General features: G+C 39.5%; 1 protein-coding gene across 3 annotated transcripts in view; it reads right to left on the bottom strand.

Annotated features, from left to right (window-relative positions):
• Nucleotides 1–16,334, bottom strand: part of SCEL (sciellin) — a 169,157-nt gene extending 152,823 nt beyond the window's left edge. For all 3 annotated transcript variants that reach the window (XM_049647099.1, XM_049647100.1, XM_049647102.1), the window contains exon 1: nt 16,082–16,334. In XM_049647099.1, coding sequence (XP_049503056.1) covers nt 16,082–16,131 — 50 coding nt within the window. In that variant the 5' untranslated portion in view covers nt 16,132–16,334. The remainder of the gene's footprint in view (nt 1–16,081) is intronic.
• Nucleotides 16,335–25,933: the final 9,599 nt, after the last annotated feature.

Below are 25,933 nucleotides of genomic sequence, written 5' to 3'. Positions count from 1 at the left end.
AGGCTAAGTGGTCGTATTGGCTATCAACATCCAAAGTGGTAAGAATGAGGATTATCAGTTCTCAGATCATTTAACATTCCACTTAATGCAACAGCCAATAGAGCAGTGATATTAACATTCCCAGAATAAACATGTTTACTGCCATCAAAATTTCTTGAGAAATCTTCACAGTCACCAAACTTTCTTACATAGATATAAGATTTACCTTGAACAAACTTTGTACTCCTATTGCTTAGTACAAAAAAAAAAAAAAAAAAAAAGCTTTTTTAAAATAAATGGAACTGGAGGGAAAAAAATAACTGAATAGGGAACCAGAAAACTCTCCCACTGACAAACAAAAGGGTTAATGGGCTATATGGTGAGAGAGAAGATGTATACAAATCTTACTCTGGAAGCCAGAGTAGTAAAGGTGCTTTTATCAGTAGTTGGCTAGGTGATTCTCTGCAAAGCTATGAAAAAAGGGAAACTAATAACTGATGCCCACTGCCCTTCTGGGTGGGCTCTTCATATTATTTTCTAGCACTCACTCTGTTTTTACCCCTACTATTCTTTGTGATATTCTTTGGCCGCTCCCTATACACACACTTACACACACACATCTCTCATTAAGACAGGATTCCTTTCTCTGGACTTTTCCTCTTGTCTCATTAACATAATAGGAGTTGATACTTGTACAGTCTTTAAATATAGCTCATTCGACCCTATGGAGTATGCAACTATGAGATACCTTTATTGTCCCATTTTAAAGATGAGAGTGTGAATCACTAAGCTAGTAAATTTTGGAGGTAGAATCCAAGCGCAGGCAGTCTGGCTCAAAGTGAGTTGTGTCTTCTCAAGAAGAATCAGCAATCTATTGGGAGAGTACTTTGGGAAGAGAGCCTTGTGTATTCCTCAAATCACACTTTAGACACTCAACCAGTTGGTATAAGCTGGTCATCCATCAGAATCCTATGTATAACTATGCTTGAGCTACTGATAATATGAACATTAGAAATTAGGTTAATTTTGCAATTTTTAAAATGAGGTTAGTAAGAGTGAGCCCTAATATACCTGAGCACAATAGTCAAATATTCCAAATGGTTCTCTTTTCTCTTTTATAAGACTTAAGTCCTTGATCTGAGGAAACTGCTAGAATTTTATTATTTCCAGCTTACTATTGAGCTGTTCTTCTTCAATATCACTTATGCTTCATTGTTATCTTCATTCCATCATTGATTTTTTTTCTCTATGCTGCTGGCCTTTTGAATCTGGCAAATACAGATATTAAAAAGACTTTTTTTATCTATTGTGATCATCATGTACTCTTTATTTCTGAATCTGATGCTGAGTTTTTCAGTAAAGGCACTATCCAGGGAAACTACTCCCTATAAAGTAGTATATTTATAATAATAACTGATACTTCACATTCTGTGAAATGGATTTTGTGTCCCTAATTGCAGATGAAGAAACTGATGCTCAGAGAGTGCATTGCACAGGATTAACCAGTGGGTAAGGGCAGAAACCAGAACTCCTCCAGATCCAGACTTCAAGGTCTGTACTCCTTCCATAACACTGTCATGTATTTGCCAGATTTAAAGGGTTCATCTTAGTAATAGTAAGAATCTATGAATTATATCTTTGATGTTATAAAATCAATGAAAATTACAATACAATTTTTAAAAACTCATTAAAAATCCAATCAATATTTGCAAAAACATATTCACTTACATCTTTGGCCAGTACATATTTTATGGTGTCTGTTGCCTACCCTCTCTTCCACTAGAAGCTGGGAAATTGACTAGCCTGGTGAGAGATAGCAGCCATAAGAATGCAAGAAATTCCACCCTCAACACCTATATATAAGATTGTACCAAAGCAAGGCACTTACAGCCTGCCCACTGGCCTGCCAGGAACCAATACCAATGGGGCCCAGTCTAAAAAGATGCTGAGCCAAAGAGATTGCTATCTTGGGAGTATGGGACTGAGTTAAGAGGAGCACCAACCTATCTTGTAGGACATATCACGACAACAATGATGGTGCACAATCAACTGAAGTTACAAGGAAATAAAAATAAAATGTATAAATAATAATAGCCACCATTTATATGGTACTTATTATGTGTTTCACTTTCTTAATGCATTTACCCTACAAAGTAATTACTGGTATTAACAACTCGCCACCACCACCACCCTTTTACTGACGAGAATACTGAAGCACAAAGGAATTAAGAAACTCACCACAAGCTACAAGTGGGAGAGCAAGATGGAAATCCAGGCCATGTGGCTTTGCTGCCAAATTTGATGTCACATAAAGGCAGCTTAGTGCACAGACAAGAGAAGAAAACAAGCAACAACACACATGGCAAGAGAAACAACAAGTCACAAGAGAGAAAGACTCAGCAACAGACGGAGAGACAGTGCACGATACCCAAGAGGTATCCAGTTCCCAGCTATGTGCTTTAGTTCCCCTTCTCAGATTCTCGTGAAATCCCTGATTATGTGCTTACATAGGACACCTTAGTGCATCTGTTCCTTGTAAATGAGAGATCCCTAAGTAAAATAATATGACTCCTTTTAGGACTTCGTAAATACAGTGCTCAAAGGCAGTAGAAGTGATATCACTGTATATTCCTTGTTTGAGGTAACGACTGGCACTCTTACAGATTTACGATCTGATATGGAAGAGAAGGTAGAGATATACACACACAAGAGAAATATTTATAATTTTAATAGTACAATGACAGTATGATGTAGATTGGAGTTAAAATAAGGTGAATAAACTCAAAGCTGTTGGTAATGAATCATGAAAACTTTCCTGAAGAAATAAGGCACAAACAGGGATATGTTTGTTGAATACACGCTTGAACCAAGGTGGGTAGAATACTTCTTGCTTCAGTGAAGAAGAGGAAAAGGCACTGTGGGAGTTGGATAGTAAAATCTGTGTGTATGTGTGTGCGTGTAAGCGTGGCATATGAGCACACGCTTTTGGAATGTAAAGGAAAGAAAAAGATAAAGCAGAAAATTTAAATGAAGTCAGGTGTTGAATAATTATACAAGAACCAGGCCAAGGTGATTAAATTCTCTGGTCTTATAACAATCTGGTATATTTTTGGCTGATGCCTTAGTTAAAACACTTAAAACAATAACAAAATTTTATGATCATAATAGGTGCATTACTGAATTATCATTTATGACATTTAATCAAATAATCAAGCATCCTGAAAGCAAATGCCTCCTTGCTCATTTTTTTCCAGCCATGCTGTGCCTTTCTCTTTTTTTTAATGTTTATTTATTTTTGAGAAAGAGAGAGAGAAACAGAGGACAAGCAGGGGAGGGGCAGAGAGCGGGAGACAGAAGCTGAAGCAGGCTCCAGGCTCTAAGCTGTCAGCACAGAGCCCAACGCAGGGCTTGAACCCATGAACCATGAGATCATGACCTGAGCCAAAGTCGGAGACTTAACCAACGGAGCCACCCAGGCGCCCACACGGTACCTTTCTTGAAGTCCTTTGTGCTAGTACACAGCAGGCACTCAATAAACACAAATAGACTGAATAACCAAATGTTCCTGTTATCTCTCTGCTCGAACATGAGATCATATCTATAAAATTCAAAGTCCCATACAAGTTTTTTTAGATAAATCATTTATATTTATGTCTTATGAAACCAAAAATTCTTTGCTCATGTCTCCCTGCTTTCTGCACCCCCACCAGACTATCTAATCATGTTGTGTCATAAGGTTTTTGTGATTGCAAACATATTAGTTAAAATATAAACTTTCAGTTATTTGAGCAGATTGATTTTGCCCTAGAATGCTGGCAATGCTGTGTCTGCACATAGTCCAAATAGCATCCCAGTCCTGTCTCACCTGGAAGTGCCACATGGGCTGGATTCAAGGAACCATGATGCTAAAAAAAAAAAAAAAAATGCAAACTAAAAACACCAGCAACAGAAAAAGAAAAGAAAGCAATTCATAAATATATTATCTGAGAGTAACTGCCATATAATTGCTATATTCTCTTCTGATATTTGGTAACCGTTTCCAAGTACAAAAGAAAACAGTCTGAAGGGTTGTATGGATAAATGAATATTCATAAAATTACAGAGGAGCATTAGTATATACAGTGTTTACATAGCATAAGCAAACTGGCAGACAACTCAGAAAGCTAATACTTTTCCTTTCCACTTTTCTGAATTTTCCAGATTTTCATCAATAAATATGTGTGTTTTATGACAGAAGAAAACCCTTCTAGAGAAAATTTTTTTTAATTAATGTGGATAAGTCAGGTCAACCAAGCCATATTTTGAGGAGCAGTGAACTGACATCATTTTTCTTAACACTGTTAGCAAAGAACAACATTTGATAGGAGGAGATCTTCCCTTTGCAGTTTAATGCTTGGCATCAAATCCAAAGATACTCAGCTCAAGGACAAAAGCTAATTCACTTTATACAATCAAATGGGTGGATTCTGAAAACAAGTGGGTTGAAAGATAAACCTTTGCATAAATCATTCTTCTTTTGTTATACTAAGCTTCCACGAAACCATTCTGAACAAACAGATTTTAATTTCAGTTTAGACACCAACATCCAGCAGGCTATTCCACTGATTAATGATGATAAAACTGAGTGGAAAAAGAAGCCATTTATGAAACAAACAATATAACAATCAATCAAGCTTCGTTAGGGCTGATAATATTCTAACTCTGTATAGTCCTTGACTCTCTAGCACCACTCCATGGAGACGAGCTGAGCTGCTAAACGCTTTAGAATTAATGCCAGAATTGTCAGTGCTAAGGTTCACAGTGTCAGAATGAGGACTCAAAGCTATAACGTGGTATCTACTGATCACCCCCAATGAGATGGATTCTCTGTTGCACGCTCAGCTTAAATTCTAATATTAAAACACAAACACTTCTTTCCCCAGCATCCATCCTCCTCTTCCTGCACCTGCCACACAGGCACATTAAATGGAGATCAGATAGGGAATGAACACCCCTGTACCTTTTCAGCCCCTGCTGGTGACTTTTTATTCCTTCTACCATGAAATTGGTTTTTTGTTTCTTATTTTATCCATTTGGTGTCATATGTTACTTCATTATTCCTTCAAACTGTTTACACTGGCCACCAAAGAAACCCAGGACCCTCACATTGGCCCCCATCCCCTTGTAATTCCAGTTGGCTCTGAGAAATGAGGCAATCCTCTACCTCACTCCATCCCTAATTTAGTTTCTCTGTGGCACTAACCACTACCTGGCATACCATATACTTCACTTATTCATTTGTCTTCTTCCTCTAAGATTTTTACCCCACTAAGGCAGAAATTTTTGTTTTGTTTATTAACAAATTACCATGCATAGGTTCTGACATGTAGTAGGCAATTTATAAAAGTTGTCTGGATAAGTGAATGAATGAATGAATGATATTTTAAAAACCACTAGGACACCTAGAGGCTTCTACTAGGCAATTCTTATCATAATTACCTTTACTCCATGTGTCAGAAAGTCAACAAAGGAATTTTGTGGTTGCTGGAAGTTTTAATTCCAATCATAAAATCAGGAACTGAGTAAATTAATAGAGATGAGCCTGCATTCCTTCCAGGTAAATTCAGTTCAAATTTTTTAACTTATTACCTGATGCTCATAGGCCCTCACTCTGACTGACTGGTCGCAGTGGCGATCTGGATCCTCAGGAAGTGGTGTTAGCTCAGAGCAACTGTTGTGTTATACCTGAAAGATCCAAGCATTTCCCTCCCCTAATGCAGGGCCATCTCCACAGCTGAAAGTCCGTTGGCAGAAGGCTAGAAGAAATGCACACTGGTGATATCTATCACAGAATTCTTTTTCAAGAGTACCTAACCTTCCTTTTCATGTTTAAAATTTAAGTTTGGAAATTGGACAAAAGGCCAAGACTTTCTTCAGTGGTGGTTCAAATTAGGTCTTTGATTGACATACCTAGAGTTTGAGGGTTTGGTTGATGTTGGTATTGTTTTACAAATCAAATGTTTTCTTGGTGGGCTGTACTAGAGTACAGGTACTCATGACCGTACTAGAGTACTCATGACTGATCAGCAAATACCAAAAATCTCTAGGGGTCAGACCATTGTGATTGCCCACCACTCACCTCTTCCTCCCCACCACCCACCCAGACCCTAATTGTCTCCAATGTTAATGTCCTGCTGGGTGGCTTCTGCCACTCTGGGATTCTAGTAGTACCACAGTAAATCAGAGAGTTCACTTCAACTGTGTCTCCTCTCACTGGATTCTAGGTCCACAAAGAAGAGACTCTACAGGCATTTCCTAAAAATTCATTCAGGAATTTCTTACAGGCATTCACCTCACCAATGAATTTCTCAATGCATGGCTCAGGGAGGTCTTGGGGCCACAGTCAAGAGTTAAGGGAATGGATTAAACACAAAAAATTCCCTCTTGGTTCCCTACATCTCTAAGTCTTTTAATTTCTTCCTCTATCTTATATAAGACATGTATGGGCCACTGTTGAGTACAAGTTCATCAGCAGACTGTAAGAAATAATTAAAATCACCTCCAGTTGAATACAGAATTGCATATAGGTACATATACAGGTACTGGCATAATCTTCTTGATCTAAATCACATTCTTCAATCCTTGTTCAAAAATCCTCAGAATTCATTCTCTCATTGTATCACCCAGAGTTTTGCAAATATGTTAATAAAATCTTGTGATTCCATTGGGTTGACTTTGTAATAGGACCAGGGGCACGCTTACTCTGGGAGTAAGGGCATAGGGCACAGTGCAGTGGTTTGATGGTCTGAACACTGAGCAACTCAATGCCTCTCACACATCTCCACCCCATGTTAAGACCTCTACTTAGTATCCTATCAATTAAAATGTAAATTTCTATATAAGAGACTAAGGAAAGCTATAAACTAGTATGAACAACCTGGAGGATAAATCTTCGCGTATAGGTTCCAATCGTCTCAGCCTTGTGGCTGAAAGAGATTATACATTTCTATCTTAGAAAGTGACTGGTTTGCAGTTGGTGCCTTGAGCTGAGAGCTAAGGACTTTGAGTTTGTCATTTTCTTCTGATAAACTGTCCACTGCTATGCTCCACAGACCTTGAATTCCTCACACTCCTCAACTGCCCTCTTGGAGCAATTACTTTGCCTCACAAACCCAGCCTTCAGCTTCAGTGGGACTGTCATTCAAGGGGACAACAGATGGTAATTTGATTAGCTGGTTTTTTTCCCCACTAATTTCAATGGCTGCTCAGGTCCATTTTCTTAATAGCAACTTGATTTCTGCTTTCTCTTACCCCCTCCAAGGACTGCTGATAAATTCCAGGTTACCTTCGATTTTTTTGAAGGTGTATGGGCTCCAATATCTCTCATACAGCTTTCAGTAATAGGGCTTTTGGATGCAAATAAAAGAAACCAGTGCCAGTTAATTAAAGCAGAAATGGAAATGTATACTTAAAAGATGCTAGATAGTTCACATACTCTCTGGAAGGGCTAAAGAAGCAAACTTAGGGATTTTATAGCCAGAAAAAAAATTCCAAAAGCAAACCACAGGACTTGTCAGGTAAAGACATCCTGAAACTCCTGCCAGCCACAGACACCACAGCACATGCAAGCAGCCTCAGTGACCAGACCCTGGATGCTGCCTGGGGAGCTGCTACCACTGCTCCCCTCAGAAACCAAACGTGGTTGTGTATGCTGTCCCCAAACCCAAATGTTGTCCAAATATACTCCGGATGACCCTTGCTTCTTGGTGTCACTAGTTACTGATTCACGGTCTGGAGAGCAGGTGGATCTGATTGGCAGAGCCTAGATCCATGCCTGAACTGGAAGAAGCCTGGAAAGGTGAGTGTTCAAAGGTAGGGGAGGGACAGTAAAGTATCCCACAAACTGAAAGAGCACTTTGAGACTGGAAAAGGGAGTGTGTGACTCCATACAGTTTACACAGAGTTTTATTCAGAATAACTTACTGATGGGGGATCGGGGCAGGCTATGATCCAGCTGGTGCACAGCTGTTCTCAGCAAAGGCCAGACCTTAGTCTACAGATTTTATACAGCAAGGGGATGGAGGCTGAGGGGAGTGCCCTGTAGTAAGATGAAAGGGTTTGCATGCATCTAACTGACAGCTAACCTTTAATCAGACCTCATGGAGCCACCTGTGCATCAGGAAAGGGAAAGACTATGTTACTCTAACAGACTTGTGGGAGGCCAGAGCCGGCTCTCCTCACCCCAACCTTGGGAGGCATTTCCCAGGTATGTCCAAGGCATTTCTAAGGTATCTCCAAGGGAAAAACATACAACCCCAAGAGAAGTCACTGAGTGATCATGAACAAGATGGAGGGCCGAAGATGGAGTCACTGTCATCAGCACTCCTACAGAGAACTCTGGCAAGGCATCATAAGGGAGAACATTTCCCAAACATGGAATACGGGTTCTGATGTTTGGGTGGACAAAAACAAGATTGATAAATGTCCACCACTCATGCTTTATAAGAAATGGCAGGGGCTAAGGTGACACAATCAGGAGATAATGAGATTAGTGACCATGTTTTATACTATTTTTATTTCCCCACAGAATCACACACACACACACACACACACACACACACACACACACTAAATCAACTAATATCCCAGATCTCATAAGTCCAAGTGAGAGATAGCAATGCTTCATCCTATAGCAGTGAATCAAAGAATACATGAGTACAGGGTACATCACACTGACTTTGAAGTGAGTTTCTAGAGGGCCTCTACTGACTGATCAGTGCACAGTCACAGGTGTCTTATTCTGCATTATACTGGGCTCTAAGACTCCACTAAGCATGAAGGATACCAAAGAGATATTGACCACTATAAGCAACTCAAATACAAATTTCCACTGAACCAAATCAATTCAAGGAAAAACAAACGGCAGTATCTGGAAATAATATGATAGTAGCAAAAAGGTAATATATTTCTTATACAGCCAAAAAAAGAAATCACACCAATAAAATTAATTTGTCAATAAAAACGTAGTGAGAAATATTTTTTAAATACATATAGTTTTTAAAATTTATTTGCAGTACTGAGGAGTAAGTCTTGATAGAGTAACTCCTAAAGTATAAATCTGACCATTTCACTATCTTCCCCAAATTCTTCATGGATTCTCAAAATAGACCCTAGACCTTTGAAATGGAGATTATATATGAATAATAGGTCAATAAAACCTGATTTAAATGTTTAAAAAGTTCCACCTCCACTTACCCAGTGTTTAGAGTTTTTCTACTCTCTGTACCAAATATTAATGATTCTATGATTCGACTAAGGAGAGGAAACATGGGTTCTTATTTCTGTTCCCCCAGGACGGCCCTGGCAAGTCATTTGGCCTTTCTAAGTTCAGTTTCCACATTGCAAAATGAAGAAATTGGACAAGCTCCTTTCCAGCCCTGAAAGATCGTCAGCTCTACTTGGCCAAAGTCTACTTGCCCATGCCCCACTCCCACCTAAAGTAGGCTTTATTTCTATTCGGTTTGATTGATCAAGGCAATCATCCAAAAGAGATAAAACACAAATTGCAAAGTTGCCAATTCTGAGTGACAAAAGCAAAAAATAATCTAGTTGCTCAGAATTTCCATAACGCTTTATTATATTTTCATACAGTGTTTAGCCATTAATCAACACAAGTCATAGTTGCAAACATAAAAGACCCAGAAATGAAGAAAATCATCATTGACAAATTTTACCTTAAAAAATCAAAAGCAGAAAAAGTAACATTTAAAAATTATGGTTATTTAAAAATAACCTGGTTGGCTCAGTTGGCTGTGCCCGACTTTGGCTCAGGTCATGACCTCGTGGTTGATTAGTTCAAGCCCCACATCAGGCTTGCTGCTGTCAGCACACAGCCCGCTTCAGATCCTCTGTCTCCCTGTCTCAACCCCTGCCCCTCCCTTGCACTCTCTCAAAAAAGAAAAAAAAAATGTGGGTGAATGATCCCGTAGGTGACTGAGCAAGGCACATGCATTTCGGTCACAGGTTTGTATAACATAATGCTCAAATCAGAGAAAGATGCCACAACGTGGATTGAGCCCTACCTCTTGGGTCCTCATCCCCTCCCTGTCCTACTCACCCTGGCTCACCTGGAGCTGTGAGGATGGCAGTTATTCTCCCGCCTGACACCCAGGGACCACTATTCTGACACTCTCCTACATCCCTCCTCATTACAACTAGGAAATTCATTCAACCCTGCCTGAGCATGCGTTGTGCATGCCAATGTTTCACATAATCCCCAAGCAAATGAATAACTGGACTCTTTCTCCCTCATCCCTATCCCCTCTCTGGCCTCTGCTCTCTGCCTTGTTTTGCTCCAGTCCCACTGGCCTCTCTTTCCTCCTCACACACGGTGGATGCCTCTATGTGTTCTCTGCTCCCTCCCCCTTCTCCCCCTAGGACTCCAATTGCACCACTCAAGGGTCAGTCCAGCTCCATCTCTACCTGCGCCCCTAGCCCTACTTCCTCTCATGCCTCAGCTTTCCCCATACGTGGGGCTTTATCTTATGTGTGTGGGACTCCCTCAAGCTTCAACCTGGTATTCTCCAGACAAGTCCCCCTCGCTTCAATCAAATTTCAACCAGATTAGAGGTGATAACATTGAGCAGTGACTGAACCTTAACTTTTGGTAAGGAAGTAACTTAGGGAAGTTCAAAATAAAACTTTATTCAGATAGTAATACATAGTGGGAATGATATCTCCAAAAATTAATAAGTTTTTCAGTGAAGATATAATGGAATCATACTTTATCTAACAAAGATACCGAGTGCTTAATATGTCCTAGAGATAAAAAGATGTAAAAGATATATATTTGTGTGCTCAAAAAGTATACTCACAATGGCATGGCTGCTGCAATAGAGGCATGGTTTAAGTGGGAGAAAATGGAAAGCGGGGTGCTCTTCTGTCCTAGCTCTATCACGGTACTTACTGGAAGATATTAAAATTGTGTGTTTATGTCCCTGTTTTTCCCTCTAGCTGTAGACTACTGAGGAACCAAACTATGTCTTTGACATCTTTGCTATCTCCAGCACCTAGAAAAATGCTGCACCATGCATATTGTAGTCACTCAGTAAGTGTTGCCTTGAATTAGCAGTTCTACCTAGGGCAGGGGGAATATTCATGAGTGTATTTGCAGAGAAGGTAACATCTGAGCTATATCTTAAAGGTGAGTTGGTCTTTTCTATGAAGATAAAGAAATAGAATAACATTTGTAAAGTCATGGGAGATATGAAATAATAAGAGTAATAATAACAGTTAACATATAATATGCCAAGAACTATGCTAAGAACCTAAATGTATTGTCATTTTATTGTTACATCAACAAAATGATGTAGGTACAGTTTTTGCAAATTAGGAAAGTGAGGATACGGTGGCTAAAAAATATGTCCAAGGTGAGTGGGTGAGTGTTGAACTGGGATATGAATCTCAGGGACCCCCATGATTCTCTGACTCCAAAGCCTGTGAACTAGATAACACTATCTATCTACTCTTTCAGAATTGAGCCAGCTCAAGTATCCCCAGCAATCCAGCACCTAAAATCACTATTTGTCTCACTACCCCTGAGGGTGGACATCAATCCATCTCTTCTCCTCTTGTGACTCTACCATTTTCATGACACAACTGCGTGTCTCGCCTGCTCTGAGTCTAGCTCATCTTTGCTTCTCTCTGTTATTGCTTCTCTATTCCTACTGCTTTCCACTGATCTCCTCTTGCCTCACATTCACGTTCTCCATGAGAGCCCCTCCTTGTGTTAGAGAACCATCTACAATCATCATTTGTTGGTTTGGACTCTGTAGCATCCAACTCCTGTTAACACTCTAAGAATCTCCTCTCTAGGGTATCTCCTACTGTATAGAAATGGGCATGGAACCCACATCCTACACAGTAACCAAGAGCCAGTGCTCTCTCTCCCTGCCCAGCCTGGCTGTGGAGCAAGCATGTCACTCAGCCTAGGCCAGTCACACAAGTATAGGGACAGCTGGAGACCAGCCCAACAAAGGAGCAGGAGTGGAGGCAGCAGGCTGAATACTCTACTCTTCTTGCATAGCTTTTGCTGTGCTCCCCACTGCAGACCACCTTGGTTCCCACCTCTTTTCTAAGCCAGGTCCTCCGAGTCCCTCTAGATATCTGAGCCACAGACATCCTTCCAGTAAATAGTCTGTTAAGGTTAAATTAGCCAGAATCATTTTCTATTGCTTGCAAACAGGAATCCAACCAGGACTCAGACACCATGTAGTTTTGGCTCTCAAATCTGAGCTGTCTTTGGCTAAAGCACTTACATCTGCTGTCTTTGGCTACAGCTCCTATCCATAATATAATCCCTTGAAGCCAGTGTGTCAAGGCCACATAACTGAAAACATGGGTGCTCTGTCAAAGGAGCCACCTGTGGCCTCTGTGTTCAGGAAGGAGCTGGGAGCTGTCACTTGGACTCTGATGGATCCTAAAGCAATCCTCTGGGAGAGATCACATCAGGTTTACATGCTGAGCAAACTGAGTCAGTGATCAGTGAGAGACTGTAGATGTATGCAAGAAAAGAGACAAGGGTGGAGCAAGGGCTCTGAGGAAACAGGAGTGAGATAGAGGGACTGGTTTTGGAAAATCAGAGGAGTCTCCTTGCCCCTGAGATTGCAAATGTAGGTATGTTTATCGAATGAAAAGTACTTGAAGGACTTCTTGTAAATAGAGTCTACTTCCTCTGTGAGGTAAGAGCGAAGGTCATCTGGTGACCCTGAGTACAGGGGGTTGTGGGGTGGATTGGAAGAGAGGGTTGAAAGCTTGGAAAACTCACAATGAGAACCGGGAGAGGGGACCTACAAGGGACTGACAGAAGGACACTGAGCGGCACTGAAGCAACTCTTTGTATCCATATTCGTTGATAGAAATTACCCACTCCATGGACACTATTTGAACAAAGACCCTGACAAAGGAGAACAACAAGCTTACCCTGAAACTTTTTCAGTGCAAAACCAGGGACTTGGCAAAATCTAACAAATTTCACAAAACAGAAAAACCTTTAACCTAGCTTCTCAATTTTGCAATTTTGCAGCTTTGGGACTTTTCTGAGTGAACCCCCTTGCCGGCGTGGAAGATGGTAATTATTAGACTAAAAAAAAAAGTTTGAAACAGCAGAAATTTTTTCTTAAGGAATCTGGATTCTGTCTTATTCAGTTCTTTTTGAGGTCAAAAAGTTGGTCCATTTTGTATACAAAAAGGAATTTAAAAAATTTAAACAAGAGACTTTAAGGGTCTTTATAGAAATATTAAGTAGTGATAGCCATATTGGCAAATTTATTCAAAGTGGCCATTATTATTATTGGAGAAAAATGTAAGCACCCAAATGATCCCTGCTGAAATTTAGTTAGACAGTAAAAAGCTCATCTCCAAAATCTGAAGGATAACACAGCTTGGGTGTGGTTATGTTTGATGATTCAGCACACTGAATTAAATCTTAAAATGCCCTGCCTGCTGGTTCTGATAAGCTAATGAACTGATACATAAATTGCAGACTGTGTTTTGGATTGCTAGTTAGATTCATGAAATAAAGATGTGCTTCTGACATGTTATAAGAAAATGAACAATCGCTCTGCATCAGTTGGCATGTCCTAAAAGAAGACAGCATCTGGATAAAATTCAACATGTAATTTTAGCCTTTGTCACATTTTGAATAAAAATAGTTGGCTGAAAAACTACCTATTTAAATTATTGAAAGCTGGTGATTACAAATAAGCGTCCTGGCTGATAATTAGAGTGGCAGTAGAAATTATTCTGAGTATGAAGAGCTTGGAAAGGATTCCAGAAGTAGTTTTCCCTTAAATCGAGTGGCACAGACAAAAGCAGTTTGCTCTTCAAAAGCGAGTATTCTTAAACTATTGCATTCATTGATGGAGGCTGCACAGACGTGGGTTAATTTACTTAACATTTCAATGGTTTGGGGTTTTCAAACTGTAGCAAAGATGAAGCAAAATAGAGATTAAAATTCATCATTATTCTCTTGTTTTTTCAAACACGAAAGCATCACATCCTTAAAGGACAATTCCCAGCACACAGGTTTTTATTTGAGACACGATAAAGAAACAAAACGACAAACTCTCTCTTTGAAACCTATGATTCAAAACAGCCACTAGAGGACAGTCAAACCACTGGGATGTTGCAAGGCAAGCCCACAGATCAGTAGCTTCAAAAGAAAAGATTTTAAACGCAGTTGATTGTTTAGAGAGAGACAGAGGCAGAGAGACAGAGAACAAAATACCTCTTGATCACATTAATGTAACGTTAATGAGAAACAACAGTAAAAATGTGGCACAAGCCTGCCAAGATTTTTACTGGCACACATTTCCATAACAGTGTGATGACAAGCAGTGCCTTCTGCCCCATGCCTTGGGGACAAGAGTTGTAGGATGGTGATTCAGCACATATGATGTAATGAGGTCAATTCTCCAACACACTCTGCTGTCAAACACTGCCTCCAAAACAGCAGAAGATCAAGGATACTTACTACCCAAAACACAAATCGCTGGCATCTGCCTAATGGAACACTCGCAGGTAAGCTACATGGTAGGTCATTCACCGTGTGTGTGTTTTTAATATAAGTGATGTTGTTTTAGATTCCAATGCTGGAATTATTACTTTAAAAAAAAAATTCCCATGGCTCTACTTAACCCACGCTATTTGTGGGAGGTGAAGAAGAGATGACTCACAAGATTGCTAAAACCTCGTGAAAATGCAGATAAAATGGTGACAGACACTGAAGCACTCAGCTCTTATTCTTTAAAAATCTTCCCAAAAAGAGAATTGGGATAGGAGTGAGGAAAACACGAAGAAAAGTTAATCCTATGCATTATGTAGATTCCCAGACCTTAAAGCTAAAAGGTGTTTTAAGGTCCTTGGCATCTAATATTTTCCATTATTTCCACTCTATAATTTTTCTCTTAGCCATTTTAAAGTAGAAGAATGTGTATACTGTGATGTCACATTCAAGAAGCTTTCCAAATCAGCTACTGCTGAATTACCCATGGAAATGTGGCTATAGATTCAGTCTGCAATTGTCAAAGGGAACTAAAGAATCTTGGAGGCATAAGAGAAATGAATATAGACAGAAGTCAGGGTCAACACATTTTGATTTCCTGAAGCAGAGCTGGGCCAACCAGTATGGGGATTTCCTTGAACATCACCCTGGTTCCTTGGAGGAAAAGGCTCTAGGTACTTTGAGCCGACACAAAGGGAAATAACTACATCCTTGTTCCTTCAGAGTGAGAGACTAATCCTAACTTGTTGACAGTAAAAGGGAGCACGTGTGATACGTAGGTCTCAGATACTTAGACCTCCGACCATTTGTCTGAAATATAGCTGTGATTAATTTATTGAACAATTTGGCTTACATTTTTGTAGGTAATACTTATTTTTCATACGAATGCACTGAAAAACAAGTCATTTAGCCTAACATAAGACATCTTATAATGGGTCTTCTGACCACGTTTTATTCAAATCTCCCCTCTAATAATTTATGTGTTCCTGGGTTTGCCTTTCCATCTCATGAACCAGATTCACACAGGGGCAATAGAATCAGGCATGCCTTAAATATTTGGCTACTTGGGTTCACTGGAGTGATTCTACTTACCACGAGAGACAGGGGAGTTTGAATTAGTGATTTCTAAGATTCTGAACAGCCTTCATACACTGCAGTGGTTTTGAGCACCAGATTTATATATCTGGCTCCACTGCACACCTAGCCTATAACTAGGTAAATTTCAGGACAGATTGTAAAATAAATTAGGCATATACAAAGGTAAATGGTCGGACCTAAAGTGCCTGCAAGTTTGACATTTTTAAGCCTAGTTCAAATATACAGGTTCCTCTCTGAAACCTCCCCAGTCTCACCAGGAGAGAGGTGTACCGTACAGTTCCTAACTATATCTTTCAGATAGCCCTGTCTGTCTTATATTATAGTTGCTGTCCATTCCTAAAAAGCAGGGTTGTGTCTCACACATCACTCAATTGTCCAGATTGTCTTGCACATCTGTAATTCAATAAATGTTGACGGGATGAAAGAGATAGCAAGGTAGAAGGTAAAAGAGATGCGACTCACCCAACACATCTCCCTGGGCACTTCCCTTTTAAGGCAATAGAATCTTCCATCCAGAGGCAAGGCCCAGGGCTTCCAGAGATGGCTCTCCACTTTGTTCCCAGGTGTCAGTGCTGCCTCAGGCCATGCCTTCCAGACACGGGAGCTGGTTAGCCTCCTTTGTGAAGGATAGTCAACCTTGAGGTTCTTGAACTGCTGGACAAGCTTAACTGATATACCTCAAAAGGATGTATTGACTGGGTAGTGTCTCACATAGCATTTCTCACATTGGAGTTGCTCTGTACAAGAGGGAGGAAAGAATGATTATGTGGAAAGACATTAAGCTCTAGTTTCCTGAATATCAACAGAATTTTCAAAATCAAATCTGCCAGACTGCTAGTGTAGGCCCCTTGTTGCTCTGCTCTGAGCCCTTCCTGTCCCTTCCATCCTCACACCCAGTGATGCCATTTGAATGAGTCACAAAACTCGTATAAAGGTTGACTGTTTGGGGAAGAAGTTGGGCTCTTTGTTCTTTAATCTGGTTTGGAGCTGTTTCTACTTATTCACTCCAGGCTCTGCTCTTCTCCCCAAACCTCCTCCAGGTATTGGTGTTTGTGAAATTGTTTGTTCTTTCATTATTTTTAACATGTGCTCCACCAGAAGCCCATAGTACTCCTGCACCAGGAGCTAATGCTGATAGGCAGAGGGTTAAGCTGGTATAACTAAAAGAAAAGAAAAATAATTAAGCCTGATGCCAAAGCGAATACTGAAATAAAATTCTGCATGTTTATTTTTTTTCACACTTGGGAGAAAAATCTCAAAATTTATTGGGCTCAACTGTTTAACAAAACAGCATTAAAATGTAAAAGTAAGTGTGCGTGTGTTCATGTATTAAGTATGATTTTTCCTCCCCCATCCCTCCTTTCTTTTTCAATTTTTCATTTGTTCATTCATTCTTTCATGATAACACATGTAAGCAGATAAAACAAGGGGGATTTTCTTCTTTTGAAGATATGAAAAATGAGAGAAATGGGAAGGGGTCAAATATCCTGCAAAAATGGCAAAAATGTGACTGAATTGTCTTCAGTGGATACTATAATATTCCTAATTGTTTTGTCATGGAAACATTTAATATATTGGCAGTGTCACAATTCTGGCATATCAACCATGTATGTTTTTAATCTTCAATATAATTTCATACGTTTGATTTCATTTCCTTAACTCTGTATGACAAAATGTAATGATTTCCCAATAGTAAGATTCTTTGCGAACTTTGTATATACCCTTTATGGTAGCCATATTTTAACTTAATATTTTAGTTAGTCATTTGATTAATAGAAGCAGACACTCCCTCATGGCATCTGTGCCAGCAATGAGTTAGTTGTTCACCAAATGATTTTTCCTTTCTTTCCAAGTACACTTCTTGGTGTCAAGGTATGGCCACTTTTCCAATTGGATGGATGACTGGTGTTGGTAAATGGGATATGAATAGAATGAACAGTATATGAATAGTCATATACTATTTCCAAGCCTCATATACACTTTCTCTCTTTTTTCCCACTGCACCTATTGAATGGAGAAGTCTAAGGATCAAGAAAAGGCTCTGAATGTGGAGAAAGGGGAACCCTCTTGCACTATTGGTTGGAATGCAAACTGGTGCAGCCACTCTGGAAAATAGTAGGGAGGTTCCTCAGAAAGTTAAAAATAGAACTACCCAACAACCCAGCAATTGCACTACTAGGTATTTACCCAAATGATACAAAAATACAGATTGGAAGGGGTACATGCACCTGGATGTTTATAGCAGCAGCATCAACAATAGCCAAACAATGGAAAGAGCCCAAATGTCCACTGACTGATGAATGGATACAGAAGATATGGTATACATATATATATATATATATATATATATGGAATATTATATATATGGAATATATATATATGGAATAATCCATATATATATGGAATATTATTCAGCCATCAAAAGGAATGAAACTTTGCCATTTGCAATGATGTAGTTGGAGCTAGAGTGTATCATGTTAAGCAAAATAAGCCAGTCAGAGAAAGACAAATACCATATGATTTCACTCATATGTGGAATTTAAGAAATAAAAACAGATGAACATATGGAAAGGGGGAAAAAGAAAGAGGGAAACAAACCATAAGAGACTTTTAACCATAGAGAACAAACTGAGGGTGGATGGAGGGTCGGTGGGTGGGGCATGGGCTAAATGCATGATGGACATTAAAGAGGGCACTTGTCATGTTGAGCACTGGGTGCTATATGTAAGTGATGAATCACTAAATTCTACTCCTGAAAACAATATCACACTGTATGTTAACTAACTAGAATTTAAAGAAAAAATTTAAAGAAAAAAAAAGAAAGAAAAGAAAAGGATCTAAAGCCTACATTGCTATTTGGAGGACACCTGCCCAGTAAAGCCAGCCAGCCAGGCTAAGGTTGTAATATGAGTGACAAATTTTTATTTTGGATTTTCAATCCAAATTCTCAACTTTAAAATTTTGGCATTCTGTGTTGTAACAGTTGGCCTGTCCCCACTAATACACCAGTCTGAGAAAATTGATGAAAGATCTTCATGGATGTGAGCTGGAATGGGAAAATCAAGCTACTGAGAATTGGTGTGAATACAGAGACTTTCTGTTTTCTCTCTTTCTGTGTCATTCACTCATGAAGCACCAGACTAACAAGATAGCCAAAGCAATGATACTGTGAATATTTAATTCAAAAAACATTTAGTAAGCAAAATTATGTGCCAGAAACCAACACAGTCTTCTTTTAGTTAACCACTAGATGGGAGTGGCAAATGGTTCTTATGAAAAGGGTAGAGAGCCAGAAAACAACACAGCTCAATAAGACAATTAACTACAGGCTTCCGTAGGGAGAAATAAACCAGGCATGAAGAAATGGGGGAGAAAGGGAAGAGGACACCAGAAGAAGGTAGGAAGCAGAGCTTAGAGAGATTCCTTGAAGTACTCCAGAGGATTTTCAGGGGAATCTGAGGTCCTGCCCAGCGATGGGGAGGAAATAGAAACAAGCACCAATCTTGGATCTGATGCCTTCAGCCTTCTATTCACCCTTCCCCATCTTCTCTAATCTTTCCTCATAAATCTTATTTTCTAACCATGTAATTATCATTGCATTCCCTTTTCTCTCTTTTAAAACAGATAGGCTGTTTCTTGGCTTTATATAGGCAATTTCCATTTAGTCTCCTAAACTGTATTCAAGATAAAAGACTAACCAGAAGAAGCACCTCTCCATATTTTCCCAGGCCATGCTCCACAGTTATACCTCATGGCACTCTCCAGGTATCTGGTGGGAATCTTGAAGGGACTGCCACACCAATCAAGCAATAGCAATTCCTGCACCCCTTCCTGAAATGGTGAAGCACAGACCACCATGTAGAGCCCTGGATTTCTATGCAATACTTTTGGTAGGATATGAAAAAAAAACAAATCCTGCCTTAATTGTTGTGATTCTCTGTAGTTGGCTGCCACTGAGCAAGGTTGAGCAATCTATTTCTCTGAAGGGAACACCCATTTTTCTGGGAAAATTTAGGCACATTCCTTCCTAGAAGAGAAGGGAAAGACTAAGTGGCCTTTGGCAGAATTTTAAGACCTGTCTAAAAAAATGACATTTTACAATGATGACATGGTGTGGCAGGGAAAATCTTGATTTGACATTGCCCATTGTCTCCAAAAGAGTCACAATACTTTTGCACATAAATCATTTTGCCCAAAGATGCTTATTTTGGTAATAGCCTCACTTGTAGACCCAGGTAAATCAGCCTGTTCAAGGCTTCCCAGGGAATACTGTAGGCTTAGAACTGGTGCTTTTGTTCAGGAAATAACTAGACAGAGGCTGGAATTGTAATGTTATCCCTTTTGAGTCAAAGGGCCTTGAGCAGGCCAGATAACTCTGCCCTCAGCATCTTTATCTGTGAAATGGCAGTAGGGCACTGGACCTTGACCCCTTCCCCTTAACTCCTGTGATTCTTCTCATTCTCCCCTGGAGGTCAAGGTGGGTTCTCTTTGTGTCCATCCTCACCCTCAGTGGAGAGGGGTCTTGCAGCACAATATTCAGAACTTTCCTGACCTCCCAATCTGAAGAAAATATTCAGTTCTCTACCACATTGCTCTGGTTTATTTTCTCCATAGATTCATCATAAACTGAAATTATCTTTTTTTTAAGCTTATTTCTTTATTTAAGCTTATTTATTTCTTTATTTATTCATTTATTTGAGAGAGAGCAAGAGAGAGCACATGCATGTGGGGGAGGGGCACTGAGAAGCTCTTCACTCCCCATCAAGCCCCATGCAGGGCTGATTTCACAACCCTGAGATCATGATCTGAGCTGAAATTAAGAGTCGGACGCTTAACAGACTGAGACACCCAGGCACCCCTGAAATTATCTTTTTAAAATAATTTGCTGGTTCACTCACTAAGCCTTTGCACTCCCTCATCCATGCACACACATTAGACCATAAACCCCATGTCTGTTTGTTTACCACCATATAGTACAGTACCTAGCACACAACAGTCATTTCATTAAGTGAGTAAGTCCAAGATGCACTATGTGAACTGATCGAGATTAGCTTCTGTTGGACTTTATGGATGCTTCCCAAGAATGGGGGATACAATGCAAAGAGAACTCATCAGTGTAGGTCAAAGTAGTACAATGATACAGTCAGCACTGAAGGAGAGGGCAGAGAATGATGTGGGAATGAGGAGAAGACCAAGGGAAGAAGGAATTCCATGAGCTCCTGCTGAGAACAAAGTTGGCAGTGACTGGAAGACAAGTAAGGGGAGCAGTATAGAAACATCTGCACTTTCCTCTGAACTCTGAGTATATTTCTAGTAGATGTGAGTAACCTGGAGTCATTCTCACTGGACTTCTAGTCATTTAGATTCTAATGACGTGTTTGTTATAACTGTGATATTTTTTCGTAGTGCTGTTGTAAGGCTTAAAGTGGGCTAATGTATGTAACATCACAGTGTGTCTGTATCCTGTATCCAGTGTATCATGGTACCCTGATACAGAGTAAACATTGGCCTCAACTCCTTCAATCCCTTCTTTCCAAGGCATCTTCAGCATTTTTTTCTCTCTCCTCATTAGTCCCCATCAATATTCAGGCATGCGCTCATACCTCCTATCTTTTGAATAATCCCTTTGCCCTTGCATCTATCTCTATCTGTCTCTGTTTCTCTGTGTCTCCCTCAAAACTAACCTTCTGGAGAAAAACAAAAACAAAAACAAACAGACAAACAAAAACTCACCCCACCCTATCACCAATTGACCTACCACAATTTGGTTATGGAAACTGCTCTCACAAAAGGCACAACTCACTTGTCAAAAACGAAGAGCCATTCAGATCCCTTCTCTCCTACTTCTTCACAGCATTCAACATTCTTGAGCACTTGCTTCTTAAATCCCGTTCTCCTGTATTTTTACATTTTTTTTTATTTTTTATTTTAGTTGGGGGAGGGACAGAGGGATAGAGAAAGAGAGAGACGGGGGGGGGGGGGGGAATCAAGCAGGCTCCAAGCTCAGCATGGAGCCCGACATGGGGCTCGATCCTGTGACCCTGGGATCATGACCTAAGCCGAAATCAAGAGTTGGATGCCCAACTGACTGAGCCACCCAGGAGCCCTTGGATTTTTTGATGCCACAGTCACCAGGTTCCTCTCCTACCAGTCTGGCCACTCCTTCTCACTCCCCATTGTTGCCTTTTCCTCTTCCACCTGACTTTTAAATGTTGAAATTCCTCAACAAGGCTGAAGGTCAGTTTTTGAACTTCTCTGTCTTCATTCTTTAAGTATCCTCATCTGTTCCTATGCTATAAATCTATCTGTATTACAACTCTCAAATTAATAGCCTCCATATTTATATCTCAGCTCCAGATCTGTGTATCCAAATGTCTACTTGACATGTCCACTTGGATATCATACAGACATCACAAACTTAACGTGTCTAAAACATAACTCTTGCTCTCCCCTCACCCCGGCCCCAACCAACACACTCCTATTCCAATCTTCTTCTTCTTGGCAAATGACACCTCCATCCATCCAGAAAATAGCAAGCCTCTCCCTCAACTGCTGTGGCCAATCCATTACTAAGTCCTGCCAGTCTTCTCTCTAGATTACCTTTTGATTCCATCTCTTTCTTTCCATCTCCATTTCCTTCACTCTGTTCTTTCCTTCTTTTCATCTCTCACCTGAAATGTTTTTTTCTTCCAATTTGCACAATTCCAATTCATTCTTAGAATTTGTATTATATCCTAGAATAATTTAAAAATTAAATTTGATTATATCACTCCTCAGCAAATAGAAATACATTTGTCTTTTCCATGGCCCATTCAGAATAATCTAGCCTCTGCTGCTTCTAAATCTTCATCTCATCTTAGTTTCTTATCCCTTGCCATGTCCTAGGCATATGGTCTTTTCCTACCCTTCCTGTTTGCCAAGATTTTTCCTACCCCTGTACCTATGCACAACCTGTTTCCTCTAGATGGGCTATTTTCCCCATCCCCTTCACCTGCTACTCCTTGTAACTCTTCAGGTTTTCATTCAAATACTCCCTGATCCACCAACCTAAATTAGACCCTCCCCCATTTTTTCCTGAACTCTGTTCTTTTCTTTCATACCATCTAACACAATTTGTAATTACATACCTGTACATGTGATTATCTATAATATATATCTATAATTATATAAAGCACATATTTAATATGTACATGATATATTGTATACAATAATATATAATATATATATATCTGATATATATAAATATATATAACATGCAGATACACAGATAGACAAAGATATGTCTATAATTATATAGCTGTGCATGTGATTGTTTCCCCAACTAGACAGCAGGGATTATACATGTTTTCCTTGTTATTGTATATCCCACCCCAGCACAGTGCCTGTCACAGTATGCATACAATAAATATTTGTTTCATGAAAGAATATCATTACATAGTAGTAGTAACACAAATATTTATATAGTATAGACCTAAATCCCTTTTCTGAGTCCCTTATAGTCAGAGGTGTTTGGGAATTCAGAAATGCTCTGATTTTTGTGCACATATCACATTATGGAACACTCCTGGCAGGCTCTAGGGCAGCATGTGTAATCAAACATTAATATTTCCACCGTTCAACGTACAAATATTTATAATAAGTAGAACTAGTTAAAACTCTAGCTACATCAGGTCATCTCCAATAATATCATCAATGAAGTTGTAAAAACAAAGTCTGAGTTTTCAGAAGAGTTTGGATTTGGGGAATTGCCCATGAAAGACTGAGGAACTATCTTTGCCATGATATCTGGGTTTCATAGGAAGTGCCCACAGAAGAGCTCACTTTCGCCATGTGAAAAAGCACTTGACATTTACTCAGACTGACCCAAAATAAATTCAAACCATTCATGAGGAAATAACTGACTCCGAATGGACTCCAATCACACAGACTTTCCACCATGAAATTCATTGTCACTGACATAACCATCTCCTGGGAGCACTTGAAACTCTACATTTTGCAATAGATTTGGGAGAAAAAGATAATTATAAGGAATCTTGTCCAAAGCCAGGGTCACTGCTGCCCAAGATGCATTTAACGATAAAAGTTCTGCCTCACCTGTCCTTGCCCCTGCTGCCACTCATGACTTAACAGGACTTCTCTGCTAATAACTTTCCTGAAACTTCCAAGTGTGTTTGTGCTTACATTACAAATGCTTTCACCTTTAAATTCAGTACAAAATTACAGGTTATTGGTTATTCTTTGTAAAGGTTATTTTACTCTAAATTAGTTTGTCTATAAAAGAATTAAGAATTTATGAAAGGCGCGCCTGGGTGGCTCAGTTGATTAAGCGTCTGACTTCGGCTCAGATCATCTCACGAGCCCCACATCAAGGCTCCATGCTGAAAGTGTGGAGCCTGCTTGGGATTCTCTCATTCTTTTGCTCTCTGCCCCTTCCCCACTTGCACTTTCTCTCACTCTCAAAAAATAAACTCTAAAAAAAACATTAAAAAAAGAATTTATGAAAAATTTCTATCAAAACTTAATAACAAACTCAACATTAAAAAGGTCTTATTTAGGGGGGCACCTGCATGGCTCAGTCAGTTAAGCGTCCAACTTCAGCTCAGGTCATGATCTCATGGTTTGTGAGTTCAAGCCCCACGAGTTCAAGCCCTGTGAGTTCAAGCCCCACATCAGGCTCTGTGCAGATAGCTCAGAGCCTGGAGCCTGCTTCAGATTCTGTGTCTCATTTTCTCTCTGCCCCTCCCCCCAGTTGTGCTCTGTCTCTCAAAAATAAATAAATGTTAAAAAAAAAAACCTTTTTTTTTTTAAAAAAAAAAAAGGTCCTATTTAAGGTGCTTATATTTGGTCAAAAATATGTGTAGGTGCTTGGTGTCCTCTTTTATCTTTCACCACCAGCCTAGGGTGGGGGTAAGTCCTATTCTAAAACAAATATCATGCAAGTTTTTAGATGAGAAATTGAATTTTAAAACACTTTATAGAGGGGCGCCTGGGTGGCTTGGTCGGTTGGGCGGCCGACATCGGCTCAGGTCATGATCTCGCCGTCTGTGAGTTCGAGCCCCGCGTCGGGCTCTGGGCTGACAGCTCAGAGCCTGGAGCCTGTTTCAGATTCTGTGTCTCCCTCTCTCTCTGACCCTCCCCTGTTCATGCTCTGTCTCTCTCTGTCTCAAAAATAAATAATGTTAAAAAAAATTAAAAAAAAACACTTTATAGATTATTATAACTTTACTTTTAAAAAATGGAAAAATCATTCTCACTTTTGTACTATTGGCGTGAAACTTTGACAAATAAAGGTATTCATGAGAGTTATTATAACAAAATAGAAAAATAAACAACTTTTCAGGCATTATTAGCTTACTTTAAGCACCATAAAAAGGTAAAAGAACATTAAGATTTGGTCAAATATTCATAGGGGAACAAGAAGCATATCATCAATAACTGGGGTTCCCAGTTAAAATAAGAAAATACTTTATAAGCATCTTTTACTTGATGCCAAAATGTCCATTTTAAAATGTGTTCACTAAGTAGACATGGTAATATCACATCTTTTATATAAACTGTCATATGTATAATTTTCCAAAAGGCAACTTTCCAATATGGTAGCATTATTTTTCTTCATTTACTGTCCATATTTGTAGTTGTAAAACACATGGAAGATGCAACTTAAATATAATTCTAATTTTATCTGAATTCAGAGCCACAAAGATTGTCTCAGAGCTGATGGCTACCAAAAGAGACATCCTAAAATGAGTCAAAAAGCCATTGGCGACATTTTATTCACGCTTAAAGCAGCAGAGACACAGAATTTTGGAGAAATAGGACTTACGCCCCTCTTAAATTAGGACAAGGGGTAAACATGAAAATGCAGTTGAAGTCATTTAAAAAATTCTTTTTCTTAAACAATTTTTTGACTGGGATAAAAGAGACATAACATAACATTTCTACTTTAACCACGTTTAAGTTTACAGTGCTATAGCTTCAGGATGTTCACATTGTTGTGTAACCCTCACCACCGTCCATCTGCAGAACTTGTTCATCTTCCTAAATTGACACTCTGTACTCATTAAACACCAGCTCCCCAATCGCCACTCCTCCAGCCCTTGACAACCACCATTCTACTTTCTGTCTCTATGAATCGGACTATCCTAGGTACTTTGCCTAAGTGAAATCATACAACGTCTGTCCTTTTGTGACCGGCTTATTTCACTTAGCATAATGTCCTCAAGGTTCACCCATGTTGTAGCATGTGTCACAGTTTCTTTCCTTTTTAAGGCTGAATAATATTCCACGTTTGTATAGATCACATTTGTTCCTTCA

The sequence above is a fragment of the Panthera uncia genome (assembly GCF_023721935.1).
Source record: "Panthera uncia isolate 11264 chromosome A1 unlocalized genomic scaffold, Puncia_PCG_1.0 HiC_scaffold_16, whole genome shotgun sequence".
NCBI lineage: Eukaryota > Metazoa > Chordata > Mammalia > Carnivora > Felidae > Panthera > Panthera uncia.
This window is presented reverse-complemented; position numbering and strand designations above follow the sequence as displayed.